The sequence below is a fragment of the Trichosurus vulpecula genome, chromosome 9, assembly GCF_011100635.1.
Source record: "Trichosurus vulpecula isolate mTriVul1 chromosome 9, mTriVul1.pri, whole genome shotgun sequence".
NCBI lineage: Eukaryota > Metazoa > Chordata > Mammalia > Diprotodontia > Phalangeridae > Trichosurus > Trichosurus vulpecula.
In genome coordinates, this window is record NC_050581.1 from 42609484 (window position 1) to 42637230 (window position 27747).

At 40.2% G+C, this 27747-nt stretch overlaps 1 protein-coding gene across 1 annotated transcript in view; it reads right to left on the minus strand.

Annotated features, from left to right (window-relative positions):
* Positions 1 to 27747, minus strand: part of ABCC1 (ATP binding cassette subfamily C member 1) — a 139959-nt gene that overhangs the window by 48167 nt on the left and 64045 nt on the right. Inside the window, exons 8-14 of the mRNA XM_036739146.1 lie at positions 24361 to 24591; positions 23284 to 23461; positions 20818 to 20979; positions 18726 to 18818; positions 16708 to 16911; positions 1241 to 1387; positions 58 to 145 (exon numbers count right to left, since the gene is read on the minus strand). Coding sequence (XP_036595041.1) covers positions 58 to 145; positions 1241 to 1387; positions 16708 to 16911; positions 18726 to 18818; positions 20818 to 20979; positions 23284 to 23461; positions 24361 to 24591 — 1103 coding nt within the window. The remainder of the gene's footprint in view (positions 1 to 57; positions 146 to 1240; positions 1388 to 16707; positions 16912 to 18725; positions 18819 to 20817; positions 20980 to 23283; positions 23462 to 24360; positions 24592 to 27747) is intronic.

A 27747-nucleotide genomic window follows, 5' to 3' on the forward strand; every position in this document is an offset into this window, starting at 1 on the left:
GAAGGAAAGAGGAGAAGACAGTGCATCCTGACACAGAGAGAGAAAATAAATACTCACTCTCTTTGATAGGCTTTCTCACTATGCTGTCTGGCTCCAGTTCTTCATGGGAAAGGAATATCCTGAGGCGTTTCAGGGAAACACTTGCCTAAACAGACAGTAATTATAGGTGGTGGTGGTTGTTCTTTTTAAAAATAGCATAAGATTTATAAGCTATTTAAAAAAAAAAACCAGAAGCTTTTCCTTGCCCATCAGCCACTCCCCTACCAAAAAGTAAGAAAGACTGTCAACAGCCCCAGATTTCAGTCCAATGGGCATGAGTTTCCTTGATACCCAGACAGAAGCCCCTCAATGAACTCAAATGTTTCATTTTGGGAGCTACCTTTGTGCCCCTCAAAGTGCTTAGCTTTTCAAAAGCCAGCCAGTACAGCTACAGCAGAACTCAGGCAATTCATTCGGACTTGTGGGTCAATAGATGGCTCCACTTAAGCTAGTGGTTCTGCTGTGTTCACTTCCAATGGCTTTGATTCTCTGTTTCAGTTTTCTTTAGAAAAAAAAAAAAAAACCCAACATATACAAAGCCACAGCCTTGGGTCACATTTACTGAGTTTTCCTGAAACTGAAATTTTCAGGCAAACAGACTTATAAGAGAGGGTGAACCTCTGGTTAAGTGTGGAGCTGCTTCTGAAACTCCACTTCAAGAATCTGACATTTCATCTATGTGAGCTGCCCCCTCCAACAAAGCACAGGCCCTCCTTGGTAAAAGGTTCCACAAGTTACTTAGGTGGGTGGGAAAATTCAAGATGGGATGGCCAGTCATCCAGCAAAGATATTCTCTGAACTCAGCTAGATTGGTCCACAGATAACAGGCACATGCTTGTATGGTCCATCACCAGGACTAGGACCTTCCCACCTGCCACACCTTAGACTTTGCTGGCATAGACTTTGAGAACCCAGAGTCGGCTCTCTGCCCTGTGTGAAGGGCAAAACACATAAAGCTAAAGTCCCAGGGTTTCTTCCCTGTAGCTGCTTCCAAAATCCCATGTGCCAACCTCCACCTATAGCTAACTCCTAACATGTAGATATCCTGGATCACGGGCACTTTGGGAGGGACTCAAAATGTTCAAGAAAGTTGTAACATGTAAGAGTGAATTAGAGCTGTAAAGAAATACTTAAAAAAAAAAACAATGTTTTTCTAAGAATTCCCTATCTTTGAAATCATATATCCAGGCTAGACTTGTACCTGTACAATGCTGCTAATAACCATTGGAAGAATATTCAGGGGAAACCGGAGGATGTTGAATAAGGCCAGGGAAACAAAAGCTTTCTGGGCGTCCAGGACGTTGTTCTTATCTACCATCACATAGACTGCAAAAGTAGAAAGTGCCACCTGAAAACAAAGGACAAAAATCTCAGTTTTCTTCCTCGAAACTCACAATCTTACTTACAATAGCCAGCCACATTTGGTGTTTCCAGACTCGACCAAGAGGCATGTGGGTAAAACAACAGCAGCTCCCTTTTGTTTATAGAGGACCAAATGCTTGGCACATGGATCCCACTCAGTCTTCACAACAACCCTGTGAGGTAAGTTAGTATAAATAGCAGTTAATATACTTTTTTTTTTAAACAAATGAGTAAACAAAGGTTTGGAGAAACTGAATGATTAGGACAGGTAGCTAATAAGTGATAGAGCTGGGACTTGAACACAAGCCTGTTAAGTCTGATCTACCATAACAACAAAGTACAGCAGTCTTTGAGCAATAGCCCTCCAAAAAATTAAAAAGTCAAACAAATAGAAGAGCTCAAAGGCAGGAAATGATAAAGAACAAATGCATCCTTCTTGACCTTTTTGTAGAACTTTCACACAATAATTCTCTCCTGTTGGATGCTCTTGCTTCTCTGCATCTTCATGACCCTGCCCTCTCCTGGTTCTCCTCCCTATGGGTATTCATAGTTTCCTTTGCTGGATCTCCATCCATGCCATCAATCCATGAACAGTGAGTATCCTCCAAAGTTCTGTCCTAGGCCTCCTCTACCTTTCTCTCCTTTCTCATCTTGGTGAGTGGTCTCAACAGCTCCTAGGGCTTGAGTGATCATCTCTAAGCATGATTCACAGAGTTAAATAACCAGCCCTTATCTCTCTCTCTCCTGAGCTCCAATCCTGCATCACCAACTGCCTTTCTAAAACATCAATCTCTAAGTCACAGAGGTAGCTCAAATTCGACATGTCAAAACAGAACTCATTTCTTTTTCCCTAACTTTCCTATTAATCTCAAGGGCACCACCAGCCTCCCCAATACATGACTCAGACTCAAACCCTTGGTAATCAACTTTTATCAAGTCCGCACTCACAGTCAGCCTGCATAACTAAACTACTGCTAGTTCATGTTACTTCTTTTTTTCCACTGTTTATTTTATTTTAATTTTTTAAATTTAATTTAACATATTTAGTTTTCAACACTGGTTTTCACAAGAGTTTGAATTACAAATTTTCTCCCTATTTCTACCCTCCCACCCACTCCAAGATGACATATATTCTGGTTGGTCCATTCCCCAGTCAGCCCTCCCTTCTGTCACCCCACTCCCCTCCCATCCCCCTTTCCCTTCCTTTCTTGTAGGGCAAGATAAATTTCTATGCCCAATTGCCTGTGTATCTTGTTTCCTAGTTGCATGCAAAAACTTTTTTTTTGGTTTTTGAGCATCTGTTTTTAAAACTTTGAGTTCTAAATTCTCTCCCCTCTTCCCTCCCCACCCACCCTCCCTAAGAAGGCAAGCAATTCAACATAGGCCACATGCATATCATTATGTAAAACCCTTCCACAATACTCATGTTATGAAAGACTAACTATATTTTGCTCCTTCCTAACCTATCCCCCTTTATTCAATTTTCTCCCTTGACCCTGTCCCTTTTCAAAAGTGTTTGTTTTTAATTAACTCCTCCCCCATCTGCCCTCCCTTCTATCATCCCCGTTTTTTTATCTTCTTCCTCCTTCTTTCCTGTGGGGTAAGATACCCAATTGAGTGTGTATGGTATTCCCACCTCAGGTCAAATCCGATGAGAGCAAGATTCACTCATTCCCCCCTCACAGGCCCCCTCTTCCCTCCCAACAGAACTGCTTTTTCTTGCCACTTTTATGTGAGATAATTTGCCCCATTCTATCTCTCCCTTTCTCCCTCTCTCAATATATTCCTGTCTCATCCCTTAATTTGATTTGTTTTTAGATATCATCCCTTCATATTCAACTCACCCTGTGCCCTGTCTATATATATACACATACATATATACATACATACACACCCATACACATACACACACACACACACATATATGCATATTCCCTTCAGCTACCCTAATACTGAGGTCTCAGGAATCATACACATCATCTTTCTATGTAGGAATGTAAACAAAACAGTTCAACTTCAGTAAGTCCCTTATGATTTCTCTTTCTTGTTTACCTTTTCATGCTTCTCTTGATTCTTATGTTTGAAAGTCAAATTTTCTATTCAGCTCTGGTCTTTTCACTGAGAAAGCTTGAAAGTCCTCTATTTTATTGAAAATCCATATTTGGCCTTGGAGCATGATACTCAGTTTTGCTGGGTAGGTGATTCTAGGTTTTAATCCTAGTTCAATTGACCTCCAAAATATCATATTCCAAGCCCTTTGATCCCTTAATGTAGAAGCTGCTAGATCTTGTATTATCCTGATTGTGTTTCCACAATACTCAAATTGTTTCTTTCTGGCTGCTTGCAATATTTTCTCCTTGGGAGCTCTGGAATTTGGTGACAATATTCCTAGGAATTTTCTTTTTGGGATCTATTTGAGGAGGTGATCTGTGGATTCTTTCAATTTCTATTTTACCCTCTGGCTCTAGAATATCAGGGCAGTTCTCCTTGATAATTTCTTGAAAGATGATATCTGGGCTCTTTTTTGGATCATGGCTTTCAGGTGATTTTTAAATGATTTTTAAATGATTTTTAAATTTTTTTCAATGATTTTTAAATTATCTCTCCTGGATCTATTTTCCAGGTCAGTGGTTTTTCCAACGAGATATTTCACATTGTCTTCCATTTTTTCATTCCTTTGGTTCTGTTTGATAATATCTTGATTTCTCATAAAGTCACTAGCTTCCACTTGCTCCAATCTAATTTTTAAGGTAGTATTTTCTTCAGTGGTCTTTTGGACCTCCTTTTCCATTTGACTAATTCTGCCTTTCAAGGCATTCTTCTCCTCATTGGCTTTTTGGAGCTCTTTTGCCCTTTGAATTAGTCTATTTTTTAAGGTGTTGTTTTCTTCAGCATTTTTTTCCGTATTTTTTTGGGTCTCCTTTAGCAAGTCATTGACTTGTTTTTCATGGTTTTCTCATATCACTCTAACTTCTCTTCCCAATTTTTCCTCTACTTCTCTAACTTGCTTTTCCAAATCCTTTTTGAACTCTTCCACGGCCTGAGACCAGTTCATGTTTTTCTTGGAGGCTTTTGATGTAGGCTTTCTGACTTTGTTGACTTCTTCTGGCTGTATGTTTTGATCTTCTTTGTCACCAAAAAAAGATTCTAGAGTCTGAGTCTAAGTGCGTTTTCGCTGCCTGGCCATGTTCCCAGCCAACTTACTTGACCCTTGAGTTTTTCGTGGGGGTATGACTACTTGTAGAGTAAAGAGTACTTTGTTCCAAGCTTGAGGGGATGCGCTGTTGTTTTCAGAGTTATTTTTATACAGCCAGCTCTGCCACACCAGCCAGCACTCCTCCTTCCCCAAGAACTGCCAACCCGGAACTGACTCAAATCTTAAGCAGGCTCTGCACTCCAGCTCTGATCCGCCACTTAATTCCTCCCACCAGGTGGGCCTGGGGCCAGAAGCAACTGCAGCTGTAGTTCTGTAGCTGCACCACTTCCACTGCCCCTGGGGTGGTGGCTGAACTGTGAGCTCCTTCACTCTGTCCCTGCAGCTTTTCCCACTAACCTTCTCTGCTGTCTTTGGTGTTTGTGGATTGAGAAGTCTGGTAACTGCCACAGCTCACTAATTCAGGGTGCTAGGGCCTGTTCGGCCTGGCTCCTGGTCTGGTTGGTTCTGTCACCGCCCACGCTGGGCTCCGCTCCCCTCTGCTCCCAACTCCATGCACGACAGACCTCATCCAGTGACCATCCAGGCTGTCCTGGGCTGGAGCCCAGCTTCCCTTTGCTATTTTGTGGGTTCTGCAGTTCTAGAATTTGTTCAGAGCCATTTTTTATAGGTTTTTGGAGGGACCTGGTGAGGAGCTCATGCAAGTCCCTGCTTTCCAGCTGCCATCTTGGTTCCGCCTCCCAGTTCATGTTACTTCTGCCTTCATCTCTCCTTCCTTTCTCAAAGTCATAGATACAGCTAACTGTATGTACTGTCTCCTGTCTGTGCTTCCTCTTCTTACTTCACAACCTTCTGCCATCCAGCTTCAGACCTCATCACAAACTGCTTTCCTCAAAGTTACCAAGGATCTCCTAATAGGCAAATCTAACGGCTCTTTCTCAACCCTCAACTTCATTAACATTTCTACTACACTGGATGTCAGTGATCGTTTATTCCTCTTGGCCCTTCTCTTTACAAAGGGTTTTCCTCCTATCTGTCTGACCACTCCTCAGTCTTCTTTACTGGCTCATTATCCATATCACATCCCCTAACTTTAAACATTCACCAAGGCTCTACCCTGGGCCCTTTTTGTCTTCTCTTTCTACTCACTCTTAAATGACATCATCAGCTTCCATGCGTTTGATTATTATCTCTACACCAATGAGTCACAGGTCTGGATAACCATCTCTAGACTCTCCTCTTCAGCCTCAATCATCAACTGCTTAATGGATATCCCAGAGACATCTCAAACTCAAAATGTCTAAAACAGAACCTGTTCTCTTTCTCCCTCCCCTTTACTGAACTCCTGTATTTCTCTCAAAAGCACCATGAAGCTTCCAAGCCTGCAAAGTTTATAACCTCAGTATAATCCTTGACTCCTCGTCTCACTCCCTCATTCTGCATATCCAATCAGCTGCTAAATCTTGCCATTTCTACCTCTATATCTAGTACCCTATCCCTTTCATCTACTCACAGAACCAACACCTCACCTTAGGCCCTCACTGCCTCTCCCATAGACAACTGCAACAGCTTCCTAATCGGTCTCTTCCCCTCCAGTCCATCCTCCATACTAGCTGCCAAGTGATTTTCTCAGTGATTTTCCTGAAGTGCAAATCTGACCACGTCCCTCCCCTACTAATCAATACATTTCAGTGGTTTCTCATTGCCTCTAGGACACAACATAAATTCCACTTGTCAGCTTATAGAGACCTTTATAACCCGACCCCAACCTACTTTTTCCAAGCCCTGTTGCACATTACTCTCCCAATGGGATCCAGTCAAACTGGCCTTCTCTCCTTTCTTATCTTGTTTACCCCCTCTTCTGTCCCTTAGCTTTCACACTGGCCATCCTGTACCTCCTGATTTCTACTTCACAGTATCTCCATTTTCCCCCAAGGCATGTCTGAAACACCACCTCTTACATAAAGCCTTTTCTGATTCCCCTAATTGCCAAATCTCCTTCCTCTTAAATTATGTCATATTTGTTCTTTTTATATTTATTCAATATAGACTTACAGACTTCATTTTCTTCCTGGCCCTGACTTTCTGGACTTCAAACCCATGCCTTCTCTATTGCAAGCTCATCCTGGAACTTTCCTCACCAACTGAGAGCTCCTTGTCATAGAACAGCCTACCACTCCTGGGGCCTGCTCCCCCCTGGAACATTCCTCCACAAGGCCCATCTCCCTTCTCCCACTAGTGAGGGAGGACCCAGATCACACAGCCTTCATTCTCCATCAGGCCTTGTAACTGTCTCTCTGGATTTCAAAACCATGTCCCTGTGCCAACAACCTTGCCTCTTCTCCTTTTTATGGATGGTTTTCCTCCATTAGAATGTTCATTTTGCCCATAATTGTACCCTTGGTATTTATTACAGTGCCCGGCACATGGTAAGTGCCTAATAAATGCTCGTTTTCTTCCTTTCCTATATAGGATGTTCCAAAAGTCTTGGTTCTAATACTTAAAAATTTTACTAAGGCTTCTGGAACACCTTGAATATATGTGTATTTGTTGCCCCCACTGATAAAACACAGGGTCTTGAAGAATGGGGATTGGCTCATTCTTTTTATTTGTATCCCCAACCCCTAGTACAATGGCTAGAACATGACAGGTGCTTAATGCTTTCTGATTAATTAATGGACCTATCCTCCACTCCGCCCTATGAAGTTTTTTCCATGAAGATAAATCAGGGAGGAGAATGAGACACACATTTTTGTATGTGGGAATCTGTTTTGCCTGACTGAATATGTGTTACAAGGGTATATTGTTTTTCTATTTTTCAACTGGGGGAGGAGGATGGGAGAATGGGAAAATAAATGCTTTTTAAATCAACAAAATGAATAAATTTGTCACTGTATTTGCATAAAGAAAGCGCTGGGCCAACAAAATAGGAGACTCAAGTTTGAATCTCACCCATGCCACTAATTGGATGGCTTTTTTCAATTGGTTGATTCACTCCGGGCTGGCCAGTTTTCTCACCTTCCCATAAATATTCCATTTTTATTCACATCTTTTTGGTTCATGTTCTCATCTCTTCCAACAGACTGGAAGATCCTGTTTTCATCTCTTAATGAAATCTTACCTATCCATAAAGGTTCAGCTTTAAGTCCCACACATGTTATGCACCCTTCCCAGAAGACTCAAACCTACTGTGATCTCTCCCTATCCTGACTTCTTATAACACTTTGTACCACTCATTTTGGCACTATGACATACTGCCTCTTCTTCATTTCATACATACATGATTTGCCTTGCCTCTCCACTGAGTTACTCTGTAAACTCTTTAAGGGAATGATTACGTCCTATATACTTTGATTTCCCCAAAGTATCAGCACAGTGAGAGTAACTTAATAGGTACCTTAATCACAGTCTGTTAAATTCAACAGGGAGTAACAAAATTTTGTTTAAAACCCTCACAGAATGTGTCCTAATGATTGTGGGCCAGTGGCACCATATTTGAAGATTAGTACATTGCACACACAAATAATTTGGTGTAGAAATACATGAACTGAATAGGAAGACAGATGAGGATGAGGGAGGGGAGGATAAGAAGGAAGATTATTTCACAAAAGGAACAGTCACAAGCAAAACAACCTTCCTAAGTCTGAAGTGGGGATTAAAAGGGGAAAAAAGAAACGAACTGGAATCTAAGGATGGGCATTAGATTGCCTCTCAGACAATTGGGGAATAGCTTAACAAATTGTGGCATACGAATGTAATGGAATATTATTGTGCCATGAGAAAAGACAAGAGGATTTGCAAGAATCCTGGGAAGTGTGAACCAATACAAGTGAAGTAAATAAAACTTGAAGAAGAATGTATACAAGGACAGCAGAAATGCAAAGAAAAACAAGTTTGAAAGACTTAAGAACTCTGACCAATGTAATAATCGACCATATCTCCAGAAGACCTATGATGATGCATGAGAACCACCTTTCAACAAAAGGTAAAAGACTCAAAGAGTAGAACCAAATATTCTGGACATGAGTAATGCATGGATTCATTATGCTTGACTATGTTTATTTTGTACAGGACCCTTTTCACTTTCTCTTGTTTATTAATTAGGGAGATGTTAGGGGAGAAGGGTTAACAAGTGATGCCCCCCAAAAAAGAGCTATTGAAATATTTTTTTAAAATGTATGCAAGACAAAAGAAGGAAAGTCTGGAGGAAGCAGGACAGGTTTTAAAGTAACAGGCAAAAAAATACTTTTTCAAGCAAGGAACATGAAACGGAGATTCAGTTTTATGTCCTCTTTCTGTTTTCTACTGTGTCTACAAAAAATGTTCTTTTTTTCTGGTACTTAATTTCAGAATGTTTTGAAATGTGAATGAAGAGATTATTATATTGCATGGCAAGATATTTTTCAAAAGAGTGAAAGAACTGGGATTAAATATCTTAAATTAGACCAAGTTATCAAGTTAGGGACTGAGGAAGGATGCAAAAAATACTACCCTGCTTCCCCCACCATTTTTTGCAGGGAGAAAAAGAGTCTCTGTTTCCAAAGTCCTAGATACCCACACAAACTCCTTACCATACATCCAGTAAGAGTAATATGTCATCCTTTACAATCCAAGTAAAAAGTACCAACCTACCACCATACCAAAGCATGATCTTTAGTCATCTGTCCAAAAGACATAATAGGTTTGCCCTGAGCCACCCATCGTAAGGAGATGAGGAGGGCTATATTTATAAATGAAGGTAATATGAAAAGTGAAGATATCGATACTTCTTAAAAAAAGTTTAGCTATGCTGTTTTTATTAAGAGTATTCAATAGAATCTAAACACTTTTATTAATCTTTTATTTATAAATATATCCTTATACTTAGAAAGAATTTTTTAAAAGGGAGAAAAAAAGCAGTTCGGCAAAATTAACCAATACATCAACCGAATCTGACAACAGACTTCTCTACCTCTGTAAAGGGAAGGAAATGTTAGTAAACAAGCATTTACTGAGTGCTTAACATGCTCTAGAAACTATGCCAAAGCACTGGGGATACCAAGAAAGGCAAAAACAGTCCCAACTCTCAAGAGAGCAAACAAATGCATACAAACAAGATGTAGACAGGACAAAAGCCATTATCTCAGAAGAAAGGCTCTAAAATTAAGGAAGACTGGGAAGGGCTTCTTGAAGACTTTAGCTGAGACTTGAAGGAAGCCTGGAGGTGGAGATGAAAAGGAAGAGTGTTGCAGGAATGGGGGACAGGAATTGAAAATGCTCAGAATCAAGGAACGAGGTTGTCACTGGATGGCAGAGTACAAGGTATAAGAAGACTGGAAAGGTAGGAAGAGACCAGCTTATAAAGAGCTTTAAAAGCCAAAGAGAGTTTTTCTGTCTGGTGCTGGAAGTAATAGGGAACCACTGGAGTTCACTGAATAAGGGGGATGGCATAATCACAACCAGACTTTTGGAAGATCCTTTTTGAAAGCTTGAGGATGAACTGGGGAAATGCATTCCCATCTTTTCTTTTCTTTGGGGCCAAGGTTGGTCATTATAATTACAAAGCATTCGGTTAGGACTTTTTTGTTCTCCCCATTTACGTTATTTTAGACAGGCTTTAATCATAGCAGGCTATACTTTTGGGGGTGGGGAGAATAGCATATAAAAAAAGGGGCTGGTGATATTCCCATTGCCAGCACCTACCATCCCAGTATCCTGTCTTTCATCACACCTTCGTCTGTATAAACATTTCACTGGCATTGAAGGGAAAGAATCTTCCAGTAAAAAGAACATTAAGATGTCTCCAAACAGACCAGAACATATTTTATCCTAATGCAGTCAGAGGCCCTGGCTTTTAAGTCAATGGTTAAGATTTACTGCTTTTTCAGCCCTGGGCTTCTAGACTGTTTTATGCAAAAGGCCTATTTGGAATGGATTATATCTTCTAAGCACAATCATACAACCAGTACTTTTAACTCCACTCATCCAAAAAAAATATTAAGCTACAAATTTTAAAAGTCAAGAAGGAATGTACTGTCCTCTGTCCAATTTCCTCAGAAGACTCTCTCCTTGTTTTTATAACCAGAGAGCATGGTAGGAAAAGATGACTAAGACTAAAAAGTTGGGCTGACACGCCTATAATGATTGGTTTCATTGAATGAAGCAAAATGCAAAACAGGGGTTTCTGAGAGAACTTCCTCTTACTGTCTTAAGTAAGAAATCATGAGGCACGCTCTTCCTTATATCATCCTCTTCCTAGGCTATGAGTCAGTCAGTCAACAAGCATTTATTCAGCATTTACGGTAGGCCAGGCATTCTCTGAATGCTGGTGGGACAGAGACAGAGGAGTACGCAAATAAAAGGGATGTTACCACTCAATACTCTAACAGAATGATGTAGGGAAAACAGAAGAGCTAGCATTTGAAGCTAGGTCCTCCGGATAATTATAAGCTAGGAAAATGTTGAGGTCATTCACTCCAGGATCATCACACCCCCATATCCTTAGCACCACTATTTAGAAGACAGGGAAACTCAAACAAGGAGCAAATGAGGTGATTTTGTAAGGTGCTTTGCAAACCTTATCGCAATACATAAATGCTAGTTATTACTGTTGTTGCTATTGCTATCAAAGAGTGATGAAATAATTTGCCCAGGCCACGCTATCACTGATTTGCAAAGTTAGAATTAGAATACTGACTTCTAATACCATACTGTACTACACAGTTTGGTTTATTCATTTATTTATTCAATCACCAAGCACTTATTAAGCACCTACTGTGTGCAGAACATTGTACAAGGCACAGTAAGAGATGGAAAAGTTTAGATAAGAAAACCACATTTGCTGTCACAAGTCTATTAAGGGGATAAGTCATATACGTAATTGTACATCAGCATATGGTAAATATATTAGAGAGTCACAAAATAAAAGTTGGATCAGAGATTTTAGATCTGGAAAAAGACACTAAGGCTTATCTAGCCCAACCCCTATGTTTTACAGACAAGGAATCTGAATCTCAGGAGGACTAAGTGACTTGCTCAAGGTCACACTGAGAGTAAAATGGCACACCGATGAGTTTATTTAACACGAGTTCTAAATCTCTAGGGCCAATAATCTTTCCATGGGCCAACACAGCCTCTATTATTACATAAGAGCTGAGAAGGAAGGTCCTTACCAATAGGTGGAAAATTAGGAAAAATGGCACCTGAGTTCTGCTTTGAAGGATGCGGAAGAATTTAAAAAGGTTAATATGGGGAGGAAGGACATCCCAGGCCCACAGGGCAGTATGAGCAAAGGAACAGTCAGAAAAGCAGACCTGCCAGAGTAGTCCTTTTGGGCTGGAGCATCATAAGACTCTTTAAGCAGGGTAACACTAGAATTCAGAAAGCCTTGACTGTCAAGCGAAAGAGCTTGCCCTTTACTGAGGTCATGGAGAACCCTTAGACATGTTTGAGCAGAAGTATATGATAAGATCTATGCATAAGAAGATTATTTTGGTTACAATATGACAAAATGACTAACAGTAACTCTTAATTATATCGTTCTTTAACATTTGTAAAGTGCTTTCCTCAAAACCTTATAAAACAGGGAGTAAAAGTATTAGGCATCTAGGTCATGCAGTCAGAAAGACCTGAGTTCAAATCCTCACAAACCCTGTGAGGCAGATGCTATAATTATCCTCATTCTTCAAATTAGTAAACCGAGGCACAAAGACATTATATAACTTGCCCAGGGTCACACTAAGTATCTCAGGCAAGATCTGAACTCAGGCCTGCCTGACTCCAGGTCTAATGTTCTATGCACTGCACCACCAGAGAGTGGCCTCCAAATAAACTTTCCTAACACTTCATATGCCTGAAATAATTTTGGAAGTCACCCTTCAACCTTACAGTTCTCTCAATCTAATAATCCCAGTTTTTTTTCAAGCTTTCTACGCACTTCCCATTTCACAATCTTTTATTTTATTTCACTTTTTTCCTCCTTCAAGTCCCTGTTAAAGGTTGGAAATAGTCTTTTGGGCTCAAATGGATACTAAGTCAATATATCTCAGAACCTTTGAATTTCAGAGTTGGACATTATCATGGAATGATCCGTTCTCATTCACCCATTTGACCCATGAGAAGACCGAGGCCCACAGATAATGTTCTCAGGGTCACACATGTGAGGGAGTAGCAAAACTAAGGCCAAGACCCAGGTCGGTCTCCAGACACCCTGTCCGATGTTTCTTCTGCCAAGTCACGTTAAGGCTAAATGAAATCTAACTGCAGGCAAATATCCATTTGGATGTGGTATGGTGTTTGTGGATGGGTAAGACAGTCTGGGTCTGGAAAGTTCATGGTAGTTTATTTCCTCCTATCAATCAAGTCAATATGTGTTTACTAAGTTCCTATTATATGTCAAACATTGTGGTTGGCCCTGAGGCTATAGAGGCAGAAATGTAAAAGTCCCTGCACTCAGAGACTCATCCTCTATGGGGAGAGACAATATATTCATACATGAACATGTACAAAATGTGCGTGAAATAAATACAAGATAATTTGGAGGTGGAGGCACTAACAGCTGAAGGGAGAAGGAATGACTTCACACGAGAAGTAAACTTCCAGATGAGCACTGAAGGGGACTAAGGATTCTGAGAGTTAGAGGTTAAGTGGGAATGTACCCCAGGCCTGAAGGGTAGCCTAAGCAAAGGCATGAAGGTGGGAAATACGTTTTACGTGAGAAGCAGCAAGAAGGCCAGTTTGGCTGGCCCACACGGGGGACTGTATGTCCTTGGAAAGACAGACTGGAGACAGGTGGTAAAAGAATTTAAATGCCAAACAGAGAAGTCTACGCTTGATTCCAGGGAAAACAGGATGCCCCTGGGGTTAAATGAACAAGGGAATGACATAGTCATATATGCTCTGGTAAAAATCACTTAGAGGTCCTACACCTGCTAATTAGCTAATTTCCCAGCAAGTGGGCTATGAAGACTAGGCTTTGGTCACACAGATTTTCTGAAAAGAAAAACCTATTAACACTTCGTTATATTTAGAAAGTTCTATTTATGTAGAAAAGGCTTAACTAACTACCATCACATGATCTATCCTATAGTAACTACCACTATTAGTTAAAATGAGCAAAAACTTATTGAAAAGAGTTGCATTTTTATTTAGATAATCTGGGTTAAAATCCAAACCTGCCTCTTACTGTTTAATTTTGGACACCCCATTTAAACTTCCCTGGACCTCAGCTTTCTCATCTATAAAATAATGTGGTGAGTCCTATCAAATTCTTTTGATGACACAAATATGGTACTAATACCCAAAACAGGAAGAGTCAAAACAGGGAAAGAAAATTATAGACTGATTTCCCTAATGAATATTGGTGCAAAATTTTTAAATAAAATATTAGCAAAAAGATTGCAGCAACTTATCATGAGAATAATACACTACGACCAGGTAGGATTTATTCCAGGAATGCAAGGCTGGTTCAATACTAGGAAAACTGTCAGCATAATTGATCATATCAACAACAAAACTAGCAGAAACCATATGATCATCTCAATAGATGCAGAAAAAGCCTTTGACAAAATACAACACCCATTCCTATTAAAAACACCAGAAAGCAAAGGAATAAATGGGGCCTTCCTTAAAATTATAAATAGCATCTACCAAAAATCATCAAAAAGCATTATTTGCAATGGGGATAAGCTAGATGCATTCCCAATAAGATCAGGGGTGAAACAAGGATGCCCATTATCACCTTTACTATTCAATTTGATACTAGAAACATTAGCTGTAGCAATAAGAGAAGAAAAAAGAAATTGAAGGAATTAGAATAGGCAAAGAAGAAACTAAATTATCACTTTCTTCAGACGATATGATGATTTCCTTAGAGAATCCTAGAGAATCAAGTAAAAAACTACTTGAAATAATAAACAACTTTAGCAAAGTTGCAGGATATAAAATAAACCCACATAAATCCTCGGCATTCCTGTACATTACTAACAAAGCCCAACAGCAAGAGACAGAAAGAGAAATTCCATTCAAAGTTACTGTAGCACTATAAAATATTTGGAAGTCTATCTGCCAAGACAAACCCAGGGCCTATATGAACATAATTATGAAACACTTTTCACGTGAATAAAATCAGATCTAAATAAATGGAAAAAAATCAGTTGCTCGTGGCTAGGCCGAGCTAATATAATAAAAATGACAATTTTACCTAAATTATTTTATTTATTCAGTGCCATACCAATCAAACTACCAAAAATTATTTTACAGAGCTGGATAAAATAATAACAAAATTCATCTGGAAGAACAAGAGTTCTAGAATATCTAGGATATTAATGAAAAGATATGCCAGGGAATATCAAACTGTACTATAAAGCAGCAGTCATCAAAACTACCTGGTACTGGCTAAGAAACAGAGTTGTGGATCAGTGGAATAGGATAGGTACACTAGACGCAGTACTCAACAACTATAGCAATCCACTCTTTGATAAACCCAAAGAGACCAGCTTCTGGGCTAAGAATTCACTATTTCACAAAAACTGCTGGGAAAATTGGAAAATGGTAGGGAAGAAATTGGGCATAGACCAATATCTTATACCATATACCAAAATAAAGTCAAAATGGGTTCATGATTTAGGAATAAAGGCTGATACTACAAGCAATTTGGGAGAGCAAGGAATAGTTTACCTATCAGATTTCTGGAAAAGAAAAGAATTCACGACACAACAAGAGATAGAGAGCAATACAAAATGCAAAATGGACAATTCTGATTATGTTAAATTAAAAAGTTTTGTATAAAAAAAGCCAATGCAACAAAGATTAGGAGGGAAACAGAAAATTGGGACAAAATTTTTACAACCAGTGTCTCTGATAAAGGCCTCATCTCTAAAATATACAGGGAACTGAGTCAAATTTATAGGAATGCAAGTCATTCCCCAACTGAGAAATGGTCAAAGGATATGAACAGACAGTTTTCAGAAGAAGACATTAAAGGTATCTATAGGCATATGAAAAAATGCTCAAAATCACTACTGATTAGAGAAATGCAAATCAAAACAACTCTTAGGTACCACATCTTTCCTGTCAGATTGGCTAACATGACAAAACAGGAAAATGATGAAGGCTGGAGAGGATGTGGGAAAATTGGAACACTGTTTGGAACATTGCTGGTGGAGTTGAGAACTGATCCAGCCATTCTGGAGAGCAATTTGGAACTATGCCCAAAGGACTATAAAAATGTTCATACCCTTTGACCCAACAATACCTCTTCTAGGGTTGTATCCCAAGGAGATCACATGAGTGAGAAAAGGACCCATATGTGCAAAAATATTTATAGCGGCTCTTTTTGTGGTAGCAAAGAATTGGAAATCAAGGGGATGCCCATCAATTGGGGGATGGCTGAATAAGTTGTGGTATATGAAGGTAATGGAATACTATTGTGCGATAAGAAATGGGGATGATACGGACTTCATAATAACATGGAAAAACCTACACGATATAATGCTGAGTGAGCGGAGCAGAACCAGAACATTATACACAGCCACAGATATATATGGATTCTGGGAGGACCAACCCTGATAGACTTTGCTCTTCTCAGCAATACAAGGTACAAAGACAACTCAAAAGGATTCATGATGGGGAGAGCTATCTACATCCAGAGAAAGAACTATGAAGTATAAATGCATATTGAGGCACATGTTTGCTCTCCTTTTCTTTCCCTTTGTTTTTTTCTCTTTTGTTTGTTTTTGGGGGTTTTTTTTGGTTTTGTTTCTTCTTTCTCCTGATTCATTCCATTGGTCATAATTCTTCTTTATAACTTGACTACTGTGTAAATAAGTTCAATGTGGGAAAAAATAATGTGGTTAGACTAAATGACTTCCACGATATTCTGGAGCTAAATGGCACAGTTTGGAGAAAGATTTAAAGAAATGCAGAAACTGAGGAACAATATGGTACTCTGATGAATGATATTCAATAGTTACCAAGCTCTGCTTAAATGTTTCCCATACTTTAAGTTTTGTTGTTTTTTTTTTTTTGATACCATCTCCTGTCAGTTTCAAGCTGGCCTCATTAAGAACTTCCTTTCACTAATGACTCCATCTCACCAGGAAGGTCTGAACCTCTGAAAGGGAGCTCTAACCCTTAAATGAACTAGGGACAAGATTCCTGTCAAGCTCACTTACCAGGAAGGGTGTGCAGACCCAGGTGAAGGTCCCCACAGCTGCCAAGTAAGCAGATTTCTTAAGCACCTTCAGCTCCTCCTGTCTGATCTCCAACACTTTCTCCTTGAAGGCCAACTCCCAGGCATACAGCTTCAGGACTTTGATCCCATTGAGAATTTCATTCATCAGCTTAATCCGATTGTCTTTGCTCTTCATGTGGGCCACCTTCCAGAGAAAGCCAATCAAAAACTAAGTGGAGCCTGCATGTGTGCATTCAGAAGGAGTCAACTACTCAAGGGCTCCTGTCACTTATTTCTGCCACATTTTAAAAAGGATCTTCCTTAAGGGGAAAAGCTGCACCAATTACTCCTAATGAAAATGTTCATTTCTCCCAAGAACAGCTATTAGGTGATTGCATTTTCTTCCCCAAGAAAATGCCTCATCTCACAAACCACCTAAATCATTTAAAATTTGTTGCAGAAGTCAACTTCAATGCAGCTATTAAATTTAGACAAAAGGAAGACGGTCAACAGAGGACTTGATGAGTTACCAGGGAGCTAGGGTTCTAATTTATATGTCATCCCACTAATTTTTTCACTGTCCAGAATGCAGTGTCCTAAAAAACTCACTCTAAGTAAGGACTTTTGTCACCAAATGCAGGTTGGACAAAAAAAAAAAAAAAAGAAAAAATAGTTTTTGTTAGATCTGATCAAGGAGAGGCAATTGTGAGGCACCTGGGGCCACTACTGATGGAGTGACCCATCGTTCATCTCTCTTAATTTCCCCACTTCTCCCTTCTTCTTTTCTTCCATCTCTCTATTTCAGGGGTGGGGAATCTGCAGCCTCAAGGCCACATGTGGTCCTCTAGGTCTTCAAGTGTGGCTGTTTGATTGAATCCAAACTTCACAGAACAAATCTCCTTAATAAAAGGATTTGCTAAAGGTTCTCTATCCCTGCTCTATTTCTTTCATTGTTTTTCCTCTCTGTTCACTTTCTTTTCCTCTCTCCCCATAATTATTAGGGTTAATTAAGAGAACAAGGATGTTGACCATGGAAAGGGGTGGGGATGAGAATAAGAGGTCATCACAATTGGAATTTCATTTTTTTTCCTTCCAAGGCCCATTGAAGGAAGACAATGACATCTCCAGAATACAGATAATCTTTAACTTATACTTGAGAGCTGATTTGTTGTTCCTTTAAGAGCTTCGAATTAACACTAAAATTTATTTATGAAATTCTGACAAATTAAAGGGAAAACCCTATGCTGTAGACGCCTAGAAGGAGAACCCAAAGCCTCCCTCAAGCTTCACCTCACACAGTTTTGGACTTTTACTGATCTGTAAAAGCAGATTTAATTCCACTGACATCTAGTTACCTTTGCAAGGCCGCTACTGGTGACAAGCTTGGATAAAGAACAATGGACAAGACTGGTGCTTTAAACCTAAGCTGTGAGACTTTGAAAGACAAGACTCACGCAGCCTAGGCAGAGACCATACTTTATCCTTAAAGAGAGACTGCTTATCACAGGCAGGCGTTCTGCTCCTTGGGCAGGCTGCTCATTTGTCCCTCCAGAAACCAAGAGGGAAAAATGTGAATTACAACAAAAAAGGCAAAGCCAGTAACAATCCATTTAGAGTCTCTGCTAAGGATGGGGTAGGGGAGGGGGGGTTGCCCTTCCCAGATGAGGGCTATTTAAGAAAAGGACAAATTTAAGGAAACCTGCTCATTAAGAACAGGGTGAGCACCCAGGCAGTTCCAAGACCCACCCCTTAATCAGAGAAGGCAATCTCTTACGAACATGACATTCTGTTCCATCAAGGTTGGGCCCTGGAATTCATCTGCAGGATTCCAAGTTCATGATTTCCAAAAAGTGCAGCCAAATCCTCACATTCTAAATTCCATAAGCGACCTGGAATCTATCCTGTACTCCTTCAAGCTCTTGTTCTAATTCAATAATAGGGATTCTTTCTGAGTAAACTTGGCAGAGGAGGAGAACATTACTAAGCCCAGCCTGGGGCTTTCATCAGCAGAGACCTTACCTGATAGGTTTTGGTCTTCATGGCCATTACAGCATTGAGGGGAACCATGAGGATCATGACAGCCACTCCAGCTAACACAGAAGGGCCTAAATTCTAAGGAGGGGGGAAAAGGAAAGGGGAATTAAGAAGAAACAATTGCCTTGAAAGAATCCTACCGATATGAGGGGAGCTCTTTGAAATGGCAACTGAGCAACAAAATACAATCATCTAAAATAGCTCAACAGGAATATACAGGAATTAACACCTCCAAATGTGTCATCTGCTACAAAATAGATACCTTAGGCAAAGGTATCATTACTCAAAATATGCCTGGTAACCCCTCTAGGCACTACCTTTAAATACCGACATATGTCCTTTTTTGGGATGTCTTTGAAGACAAGAATTGATTCCTTGAGGGCAAACCGATTTTGGTGAACAGAAAAAAATAAATAAATCTCAGTGCTCAGAGGCCTAAATGAGGTGAGGGAGGGAAGGGCTGCGATCAAGGCAAGTTATTAAGGCAGTCCAAATAAGAGAGCCGCTAGTCCAAGTACAAGGAGTGCCCATCAAAGTAAAAAGTCTGTTTTCATCCTATGGCTCGTGAGCCTACCAAAAGTGGTTTGGGCAATGGCACCAACCCTGGAACAAGTCAACAGTGTGACTGACTACACTCACTTGGATGTCTAAGGTCTGATTTGTTTGCTAAACACTGAGTTTTGGTCTCCATCTTTTGTGATCACACCTCATCTCTTGTCATATTTCCCTCTCTCTATGGATACATTAAGAGCCAGAATGCTTATACAAGGTACATCGTGCAAGGACTTTAAGATAAACATAGCAAAAGAACATGGCCAAAAACAGGGTAAAAATCAAATCATCAGAAGCAGGAACAAAACAACAGAAAATGGCAAATAGGCACAAGAACTCACCTTTCTCCCCAAAAATCCAGAGAACAACAAAGAAAAAGACTAGCAACCTGACTGTTGATTACACAAGGGGGGCTTGTCTTTTCTTTTTTTTTAAGTGGTGGTGGGGGGGGAGAAGTGGAAAGGATAGTGATAGCAATACTAAAAAAAGGGAAGGAAAAAGTGTTAATGAATCATTAAAAAAATTAAACAGAAAAAAGCAGAAGGAAGTGTGGAGGGAGACACAAAAAAGTAGGGTAGTGTTAGAATTACCGTATTAAATTTGAGTCATACCCCCCAACCAAAAAAAACCCACCCCAAGCTATACACAGCAGGGAAAAAAATCAAGTTGGACATAACAAAAGTTCACTTTTTCAAATAAAATCTCCTTTCTGTTTTTCATTACACAATGAAATGTTCATGCTATTGATGTTTAAGTCCATAATAAAAAATAAAATTTAAAAACAAATTAATTTAATTGGAATTAATGGAAGGAGAAACAAGAGCAAAACAAATGGAAACTGAATATAATGACCTGTCTTGGCCCCAAAGAAGAAACGAAATGCAGCTCCCTGACTTCTTTGCAGAGGTCGGAAACTATGTTTGGGGACCATTACACATAATGTTGGACTCAGTTGTCATATTGGTTAATATAATATGGCTAGATTGATTTTTGTCCTCTTTTTTCTCTTTTATTCCTTCTTATAAGAGATGGCTCTCTTGTTGCAAGGAGAAAAGGCATATACAAAAAAGAGGTCAATCCATTTTTTAAAAAACTTTTTTTTAAAGTACTGTCTATCAAAAAACTAGGGAAACCTTCCTACTTAGACACCCAACATGCTCTAAAAGAGGGAGTGTGGCGTAGTGGACAGAGCATTAGAGCAGAGGTCAAGAAGAGCTGAGTTCAGACCCTACCTCTGAAAATCACCAGCTATGTGAGGCAAGTCACTTAACCTGTTGAGTTTGTTTCATTGTCTGTAAAATGGGGATGATGATAACACGCACAGTACCTACCACCTCGGCTCAAAGGAGATCATGTACATTTAGACTTTTGCAATACCAATGCTGGTTACCATACTTGGCCAAATAAAGAAGGACAGAAACACATACCGTTCCACCATTCTGATGTCTGAGAGAGAGGGCAAAGAAACCTCACAATGCCCCCCAGCTCAAGTTGCTGCTTATGTTGAACGGCAACAAGTACATACCAGCCATAGCAGGTAGAGAGCCAGGATGACCTGCAGAGGGGCTGACCAAATCATGTTAATGTAGGTGGCCAAGTCCATGAATCTCTGGGCATCTACAGACATGAGGTTCACCATTTCCCCAACGGTGGAAGACTTTCGGGCAGAATTTGTAATCACCAGGGCCTAAGAGAAAAAGCAGAAAGTGGGATGACTGCGCGTACCAGACCAAGGCCACATCTTGTCCAGTTTGCAAGAGCTGTGGCTTCTCTAAGGATGGATCCGTTTGGTAACAAAATGAAAAAAGAAATGACAATTCAGAGCATTTTGCCAAACTATTACCTGAATTTATACAGTGCCTGTCTCTTCTCCCCTGATGGGTCTGCACAGCTTCCAATCTTCCTAGAATTCCAGAAGGTAGCTCACAGAGTCTTTACAATGGAAAGGACCCTAGAGGTCTTTGAGTTCAGACTCTGCCTCATCATCGCCCTACCTCCCAATGTAAGAAGCCCCTGTACAATATTCAGAGGCAGGTAGTTTTATCCAGGCTTCACTGAAGTGGGAAAAGAAGGAATCAAGGGGATACATAAAGAGAGCCCCCAGAACATACCAGTTACTATATAACTCAAAGAGTATATAACCTACTTAATGACACCTGATGCTCCAAACGTAAGTGACATGCCTAATATCATATGCAGTAAAGTAATGGTAAAAATTATTAGCTAAACTCAGACCTCCACAAATCAGCTTACTGCTTCTTTCAAGAAACTCTGTCTATTAATAATGACTGTATGTTAATGATGACATTAAAAGTGACTGTACGGCTCATACATTCAACACGCTAACCTAGGAAATCACCCTCCCTAGTACGGCCAGGTACCTAATGGCGCCTTCACCATTCCATAAACTTAACATTAACCCATCCTCATCTGAACAGTTCCAGAAACTGAATTTAAAATCTATCCCTTGAACGAAGGAGATGCTGCCCTTCAACTGGATGACGGCTAAACAAAGAGTAGTCTGTGAATGTTAACAGGATACTGCTGAATGTAATAAAAGATGGATATGAAGAATACACAGAAGCATGGAGAGACATACAAAGTAGTGCAATGTAAGAGCATGCAGAATTGACAAAAGAATCATGTACAGCAATTATACTGCACCAATGTAAATGGAAGAACACTAAACCCCAAGACCGAACACTGTGTAATTGTGACAACTAAGACTGTCCTTGAAGGGATGAAAAGGGGCATCTCCCTCCTTTCTTTGCAGTCAGGGCAGTGGAGTCTACAAACATAGTCACTATAAATTCTTGGACTTGTTTAATTTGTTGGGTAGTTTTTCTGAACTGCTCTTTTTTCTCTTTTATTCTTTGTTACAAAGAATGGTTCTCTAGATATAGGAGATGGAGGAATACATCTGAAATGAAAGTCATATCATTGTAAAATCTATCCATAACTTTTTTTGAAATGACATCAAAAAAAGTCTAACATTATATGCAATATTCCATACCCATAGATGTCAATCTCTGCAAAGGGGCAGAGGTGTCCTCTCCTATCTCTTCTTGGGGAACAAGCTTATCCTTTATGATTTCACAACTTTTAGTTTCAATTATTTTGGGGTGGCTGTTCTTCCCGTTTACACTGTTATAATAACTGTCTATATTGTTTCTTTATATTCATCATAGTAATTTTTTCTTAAAGCACAGGGATATTCTATTATGCTAATGTACCACAATTTGTTTAAATATCCCCCAGTCAATGGGCATCTACTGTGTTTACAATTCTTTTTCTTTTTTGGAGGGGGGAAGGCAAGGCAATTGGGGTTAAGTGGGTCTATCTAAAAGCAGGTGACCTGCCCAAAGTCACGCAGGTAGGGTGACTAAGCTGTAGCTAAGTGTCAAGTGTCTGAGTCCACATTTGAACTCAGGTCCTCCTGACTCCAGGGCCAGTGCTCTCTTCACTGCGCCACCTAGCTGCCCCCGCCTCCAGTTCTTTTTCTATCATAAAAAGTACTGTTATAAATATTTTGGTGTGCCTTTCTTTTCATCAATGACTATCTTGGGGTATGTGCCTAGCAGGGGAAACTCTATATACATTTTAGTCCCTTTATTTGCTTAATTCCAAACTACTTTCCAGAAACCTATAACAATTCATGGCTCAACCTGCAATGTATTGGTATACATGCCTTTCCACAATCTCACCTAATTTTCTCCCCCTCTTTTTTCTTTATTAAAAAAATTGTTATGTGGGATGGCTCTCTGGGAAAGAAGGAAGGGAAAAGGATAAAGGAGAAAACCTATGTGATGTAAAAACAAAAAATAGTAATAAAAACATATTAAAATATATGGGCAAAAATAAAAAGTCCCTGTCCAAGAGCTCACTGAAGCATCATTAGTAGATTCTGCAGCTCAGGATCAAGAGGACAAAAAATTAAAGATTCTAAAGATAGGTTGCCCATCTGTGTCAGGGAACTTTTAACTTAAATTACCTTGCGATAGATGGCCCCGATGACAGCAGTTTTGATTCTCATTCCACTCACAAAGCAGATATGGAAGTACTGGTGTAGGACCAGGGTTTGTAGGCAGGCGCTCACAAAGAGAAGTGCTGTATACAGGTATCCCTGCCAATCAGGAGCCTGCTTGTCATTCACAAAATTGATGAGCAATCTGTAAAGGAACAGGGAAGGCCCATTAACTCAGGCTGAAGAGGCAACAAAACTCACACCCTCTATACAAAATGTAGAAAGTACCAACAACCAATGTACACATACCCCTAACCTCTTTAAAGACAAAAAATAAAATTAAATAAAACGTGGGGGAAAGGTGAGGTGCAGAGCTGGGGAAGTAACAGATTACGTAACATTTCATGCCGAAGTCTCCAGTAAATTCAGGGGAACAATTCAGAAAAGCTCTGCCTCACAGCCTATCTGGTTGGCCCAGCTTCCAACTCCCAAGACTACAGGAACACAGGGCTTAGAGCCACAGAGTTACAAAAAAAGGAATCAGAGAGTCTAGAGCCAGGAAGGATATTAAGAGATTCACTGGCTGTACTGTCTCATTTTACAGATGAGAAAACTGAGGCTCAGAGGGGTCAAGTAACTTGCCAAGTAACATTGCAAATTAGAAGAGACAAGATTTAAACACAGGTCCTCTGACTCTAAAATTTCTTTCTACCATTCTACCTCCATGCCCAGCACTTAGGACGGTGCCTGGCACATAGAAGGTGCTTCATAAATGTTTAGTGATTGATGTCCAATCTGAGGCCCAGGAAGGACAAAAACAATGAGAAGGCCAGCTTGCCCAAGGATTTTATAATGCTTCTGACACTAAAATAAATAGGAGACTTCTTTCTCAACAATGCAATGTATATGGCCAGTGAGGGCTAGACTGGAATAAATGTACGCTAGACTCACTGTAGTTTTTAAAAACAAGATATGATCTTATGTTATAGTGTTATTTACATGAGTTATTCAGTGTCACTACCCCAGTTATGCTCCCTGTAAGGAGCTTGACTAATGACAACCACGGAAAATAAGAGGGAGAAACTCAAAGAGAAGGGGTCTTACTTTAGGATCTCAGGGCCTGCAAACATCATCAGATCATGAAGTGCTTTAAAAAGGAAGCTCATGAGGAAGTAAGGCCCAAAAGTTTTATATAACACCTTAAACAAAGAGGGCTCCCTCTCCCTCTGAGTGGGCTTCACAATTAGGGCTTCCACCTCCTCGTTCACGTCTCCTTTGGAGCCTCTTTTGGAATCTTTTGGATCCTTGGGGGAATATACAATCTTTACAGGATGCCTAAAAGACAGAAGGAAAGCAATGTGGTGAAGTAACATGCCCCAGTCACCACAATGTACCCTAGCAAAGAAATGCGCCCATTGGGCCTTTCCAGCCAGCCCCCTATATCTGGATTACTGCAGTAGTCTTTGTTTTTTTTTTTAAGTTTATTTATTTAACATATTTAGTTTTCAGCATTGATTTTCACAAGAGTTTGAATTACAAATTTTCTCTCCATTTCTACCCTCCCCCCCACTCCAAGATGACGTATATTCTGGTTGCCCTGTTCCCCAGTCAGCCCTCCCTTCTGTCACCCCACTCCCCTCCCATCCCCTTTTCCCTTCCTTTCTTGTAGGGCAAGATAAATTTCTACGCCCCACTGCCTGTGTATCTTATTTTCTAGTTGCATGCAAAAACTTTTTTTTGTTGTTTTTAAACATCTGTTTTTAAAACTTTGAGTTCCAAATTCTCTCCCCTCTTCCCTCCCCAACCACCCTCCCCAAGAAGGCAAGCAATTCAACACAGGTCACACACGAATCATTATGTATAACCCTTCCACAATACTCATGTTGTGAAAGACTAACTATATTTTGCTCCTTCCCAACCCATCCTGCTTTATTGAATTTTCTCCCTTGACCCTGTCCCCTTTCCAAAGTGTTTGTTTTTGATTACCTCCACCCCCATCTGCCCTCCCCTCCATCATCCCCCCCCTTTTTGTTATCTTCTTGCCTCTTCTTTCCTGTGGGGTAATATACCCAATTGAGTATGTATGGTATTCCCTCCTCTGGCCAAATTTGATGAGAGCAAGATTCACTCATTCCCCCCTCACCTGCCCTCTACCCTCTTCCCACAGAACTGCTTCCTCCTGTCACCTTTATGCAAGATAATCCACCCCATTCTATCTCTTCCGATTTCCCTCTCTCGATATATTCCTCTCTCATCCCTTAATTTGATTTTATTTCTTTTAGATATCTTCCCTTCATCTTCAACTCACCCTGTGTCTGCTCTCTCTCTCTCTCTCTCTCTTTCTATATATATATATATATATATATATATATATATATATATATATACACACACATATATATAAATATATATAATACATATACATATATACATACATGTACATTCACTTTTATATATATATATGCATATTCCTTTCAGCTACTATGATATTGAGGTCTCATGAATCATGCACATCATCTTTCCATGTAGGAATGTAAACAAAACAGTTCAACTTTAGTAAGTCCCTTGCAATTTCTTTTTCTTGTTCTTTTTCTTGATTACCTTTTCATGCTTCTCTTGATTCTTGTGTTTGAAAGTCAAATTTTCTATTCAGCTCTGGTCTTTTCACTGAGAAAGCTTGAAAGTCCTCTATTTTATTGAAAGTCCATATTCTGCCTTGGAGCATGATACTCAGTTTTGCTGGGTAGGTGATTCTAGGTTTTAATCCTAGATCCATTGACCTCCAGAATATCGCATTCCAAGCCCTTCGATCTCTTACTGTAGAAGCTGCCAGATCTTGGGTTATTCTGATTGGGTATCCACAATACTCAAATTGTTTCTTTCTGGCTGCTTGCAATGTTTTCTCCTTGATCTGGGAACTCTGGAATTTGGCGACAATATTCCTAGGAGATTTCTTTTTGGGATCTATTTGAGGAGGCGATCGGTGGATTCTTTCAATTTCTATTTTGCCCTGTGGCTCTTGAATATCAGGGCAGTTCTCCTTGATAATTTCTTGAAAGATTCTATCTAGGCTCTTTTTTTGATCATGGCTTTCAGGTAGTCCAATAATTTTTAAATTATCTCTCCTGGATCTATTTTCCAGGTCAGTGGTTTTTCCAAGGAGATATTCCACATTGTCTTCCATTTTTTCATTCCTTTGGTTCTGTTTTATAATATCTTGATTTCTCATAAAGTCACTAGCTTCCACTTGCTCCAATCTAATTTTTAAGGTAGTATTTTCTTCAGTGGTCCGTTGGACCTCCTTTTCCATTTGGGTAATTCTGCCTTTGAAGGCATTCTTCTCCTCATTGGCTTTTTGGAGCTCTTTTGCCATTTGAGTTAATCTATTTTTTAAGGTGTTGTTTTCTTCAGTGTATTTTTCAGTATTTTTGGGGGTCTCCTTTAGCAAGTCATTGACTTGTTTTTCATGGTTTTCTCGCATCCTTCTCATTTCTCTTCCCAATTTTTCCTCTACTTCTCTAACTTGCTTTTCCAAATCCTTTTTGAGCTCTTCCATGGCCTGGGACCAGTTCATGTTTTTCTTGGAGGCTTTTGGTGTAGGCTCTTGCGCTTTGTTGACTTCTTTAGGCTGCATGTTTTGGTCTTCTTTGTCACCAAAGAAAGAATCCAAAGTCTGAGACTGAATCTGGGTTTGTTTTCGCTGCCTGGCCATATTCCCAACCAACTAACTTGACCCTTGAGTTTTTCAGCAGGGTATGACTGCTTGTAGACTAAAGAGTTCTATGTTCCCCGTTTGGGGGGGATGCACCAGGTCTGCCACACCAGCACTCCTCCTTCCCCAAGAACCCCCAACCCGGACTGGGCTTAGATCTTCAGCAGGCTGTGCACTCCTGCTCTGATCCGCCACTTAATTCCTCCCACCAGGTGGGCCTGGGGCCAGAAGCAACAGCAGTTATAGCTGCCCCACCTCCGCTGCCCCAGGGGCGGTGGCCAAACAGTGAACTCCTTCCACTCCCACAGCTTTTCCCACTAACCTTCTCTGCTGTCTTTCGTGTTTGTGGGTTGAGGGGGTCTGGTAACTGCCACAGCTCACTGATTCAGGGCACTAGGGCCCGCTCCGCCCGGCTCCCGGTCTGGTTGGTCTGCACTGCTCACGCTGGGCTCTGCTCCGCTCCACTCCCAGCTCCCAGCTCTGTGTGGGATAGACCTCACCCAGAGACCATCCAGGCTGTCCTGGGCTGGAGCCCTGCTTCCCTCTGCTGTTTTGTGGGTTCTGCAGTTCTAGAATTGGTTCAGAGCCATTTTTATAGGTTTTTGGAGGGACTTGGCGGGGAGCTCACTGCTTTCCAGCCACCATCTTTCATCGTGGATTTCCGGTAGACCAATAACTCTTAAATTGTCTCTCCTGGATCTATTTTCCAGGTCAGTTGTTTTGCCAATCAGATATTTCACATTTTTTTCTATTTTTTCATTCTTTACATTTTGTTTTAC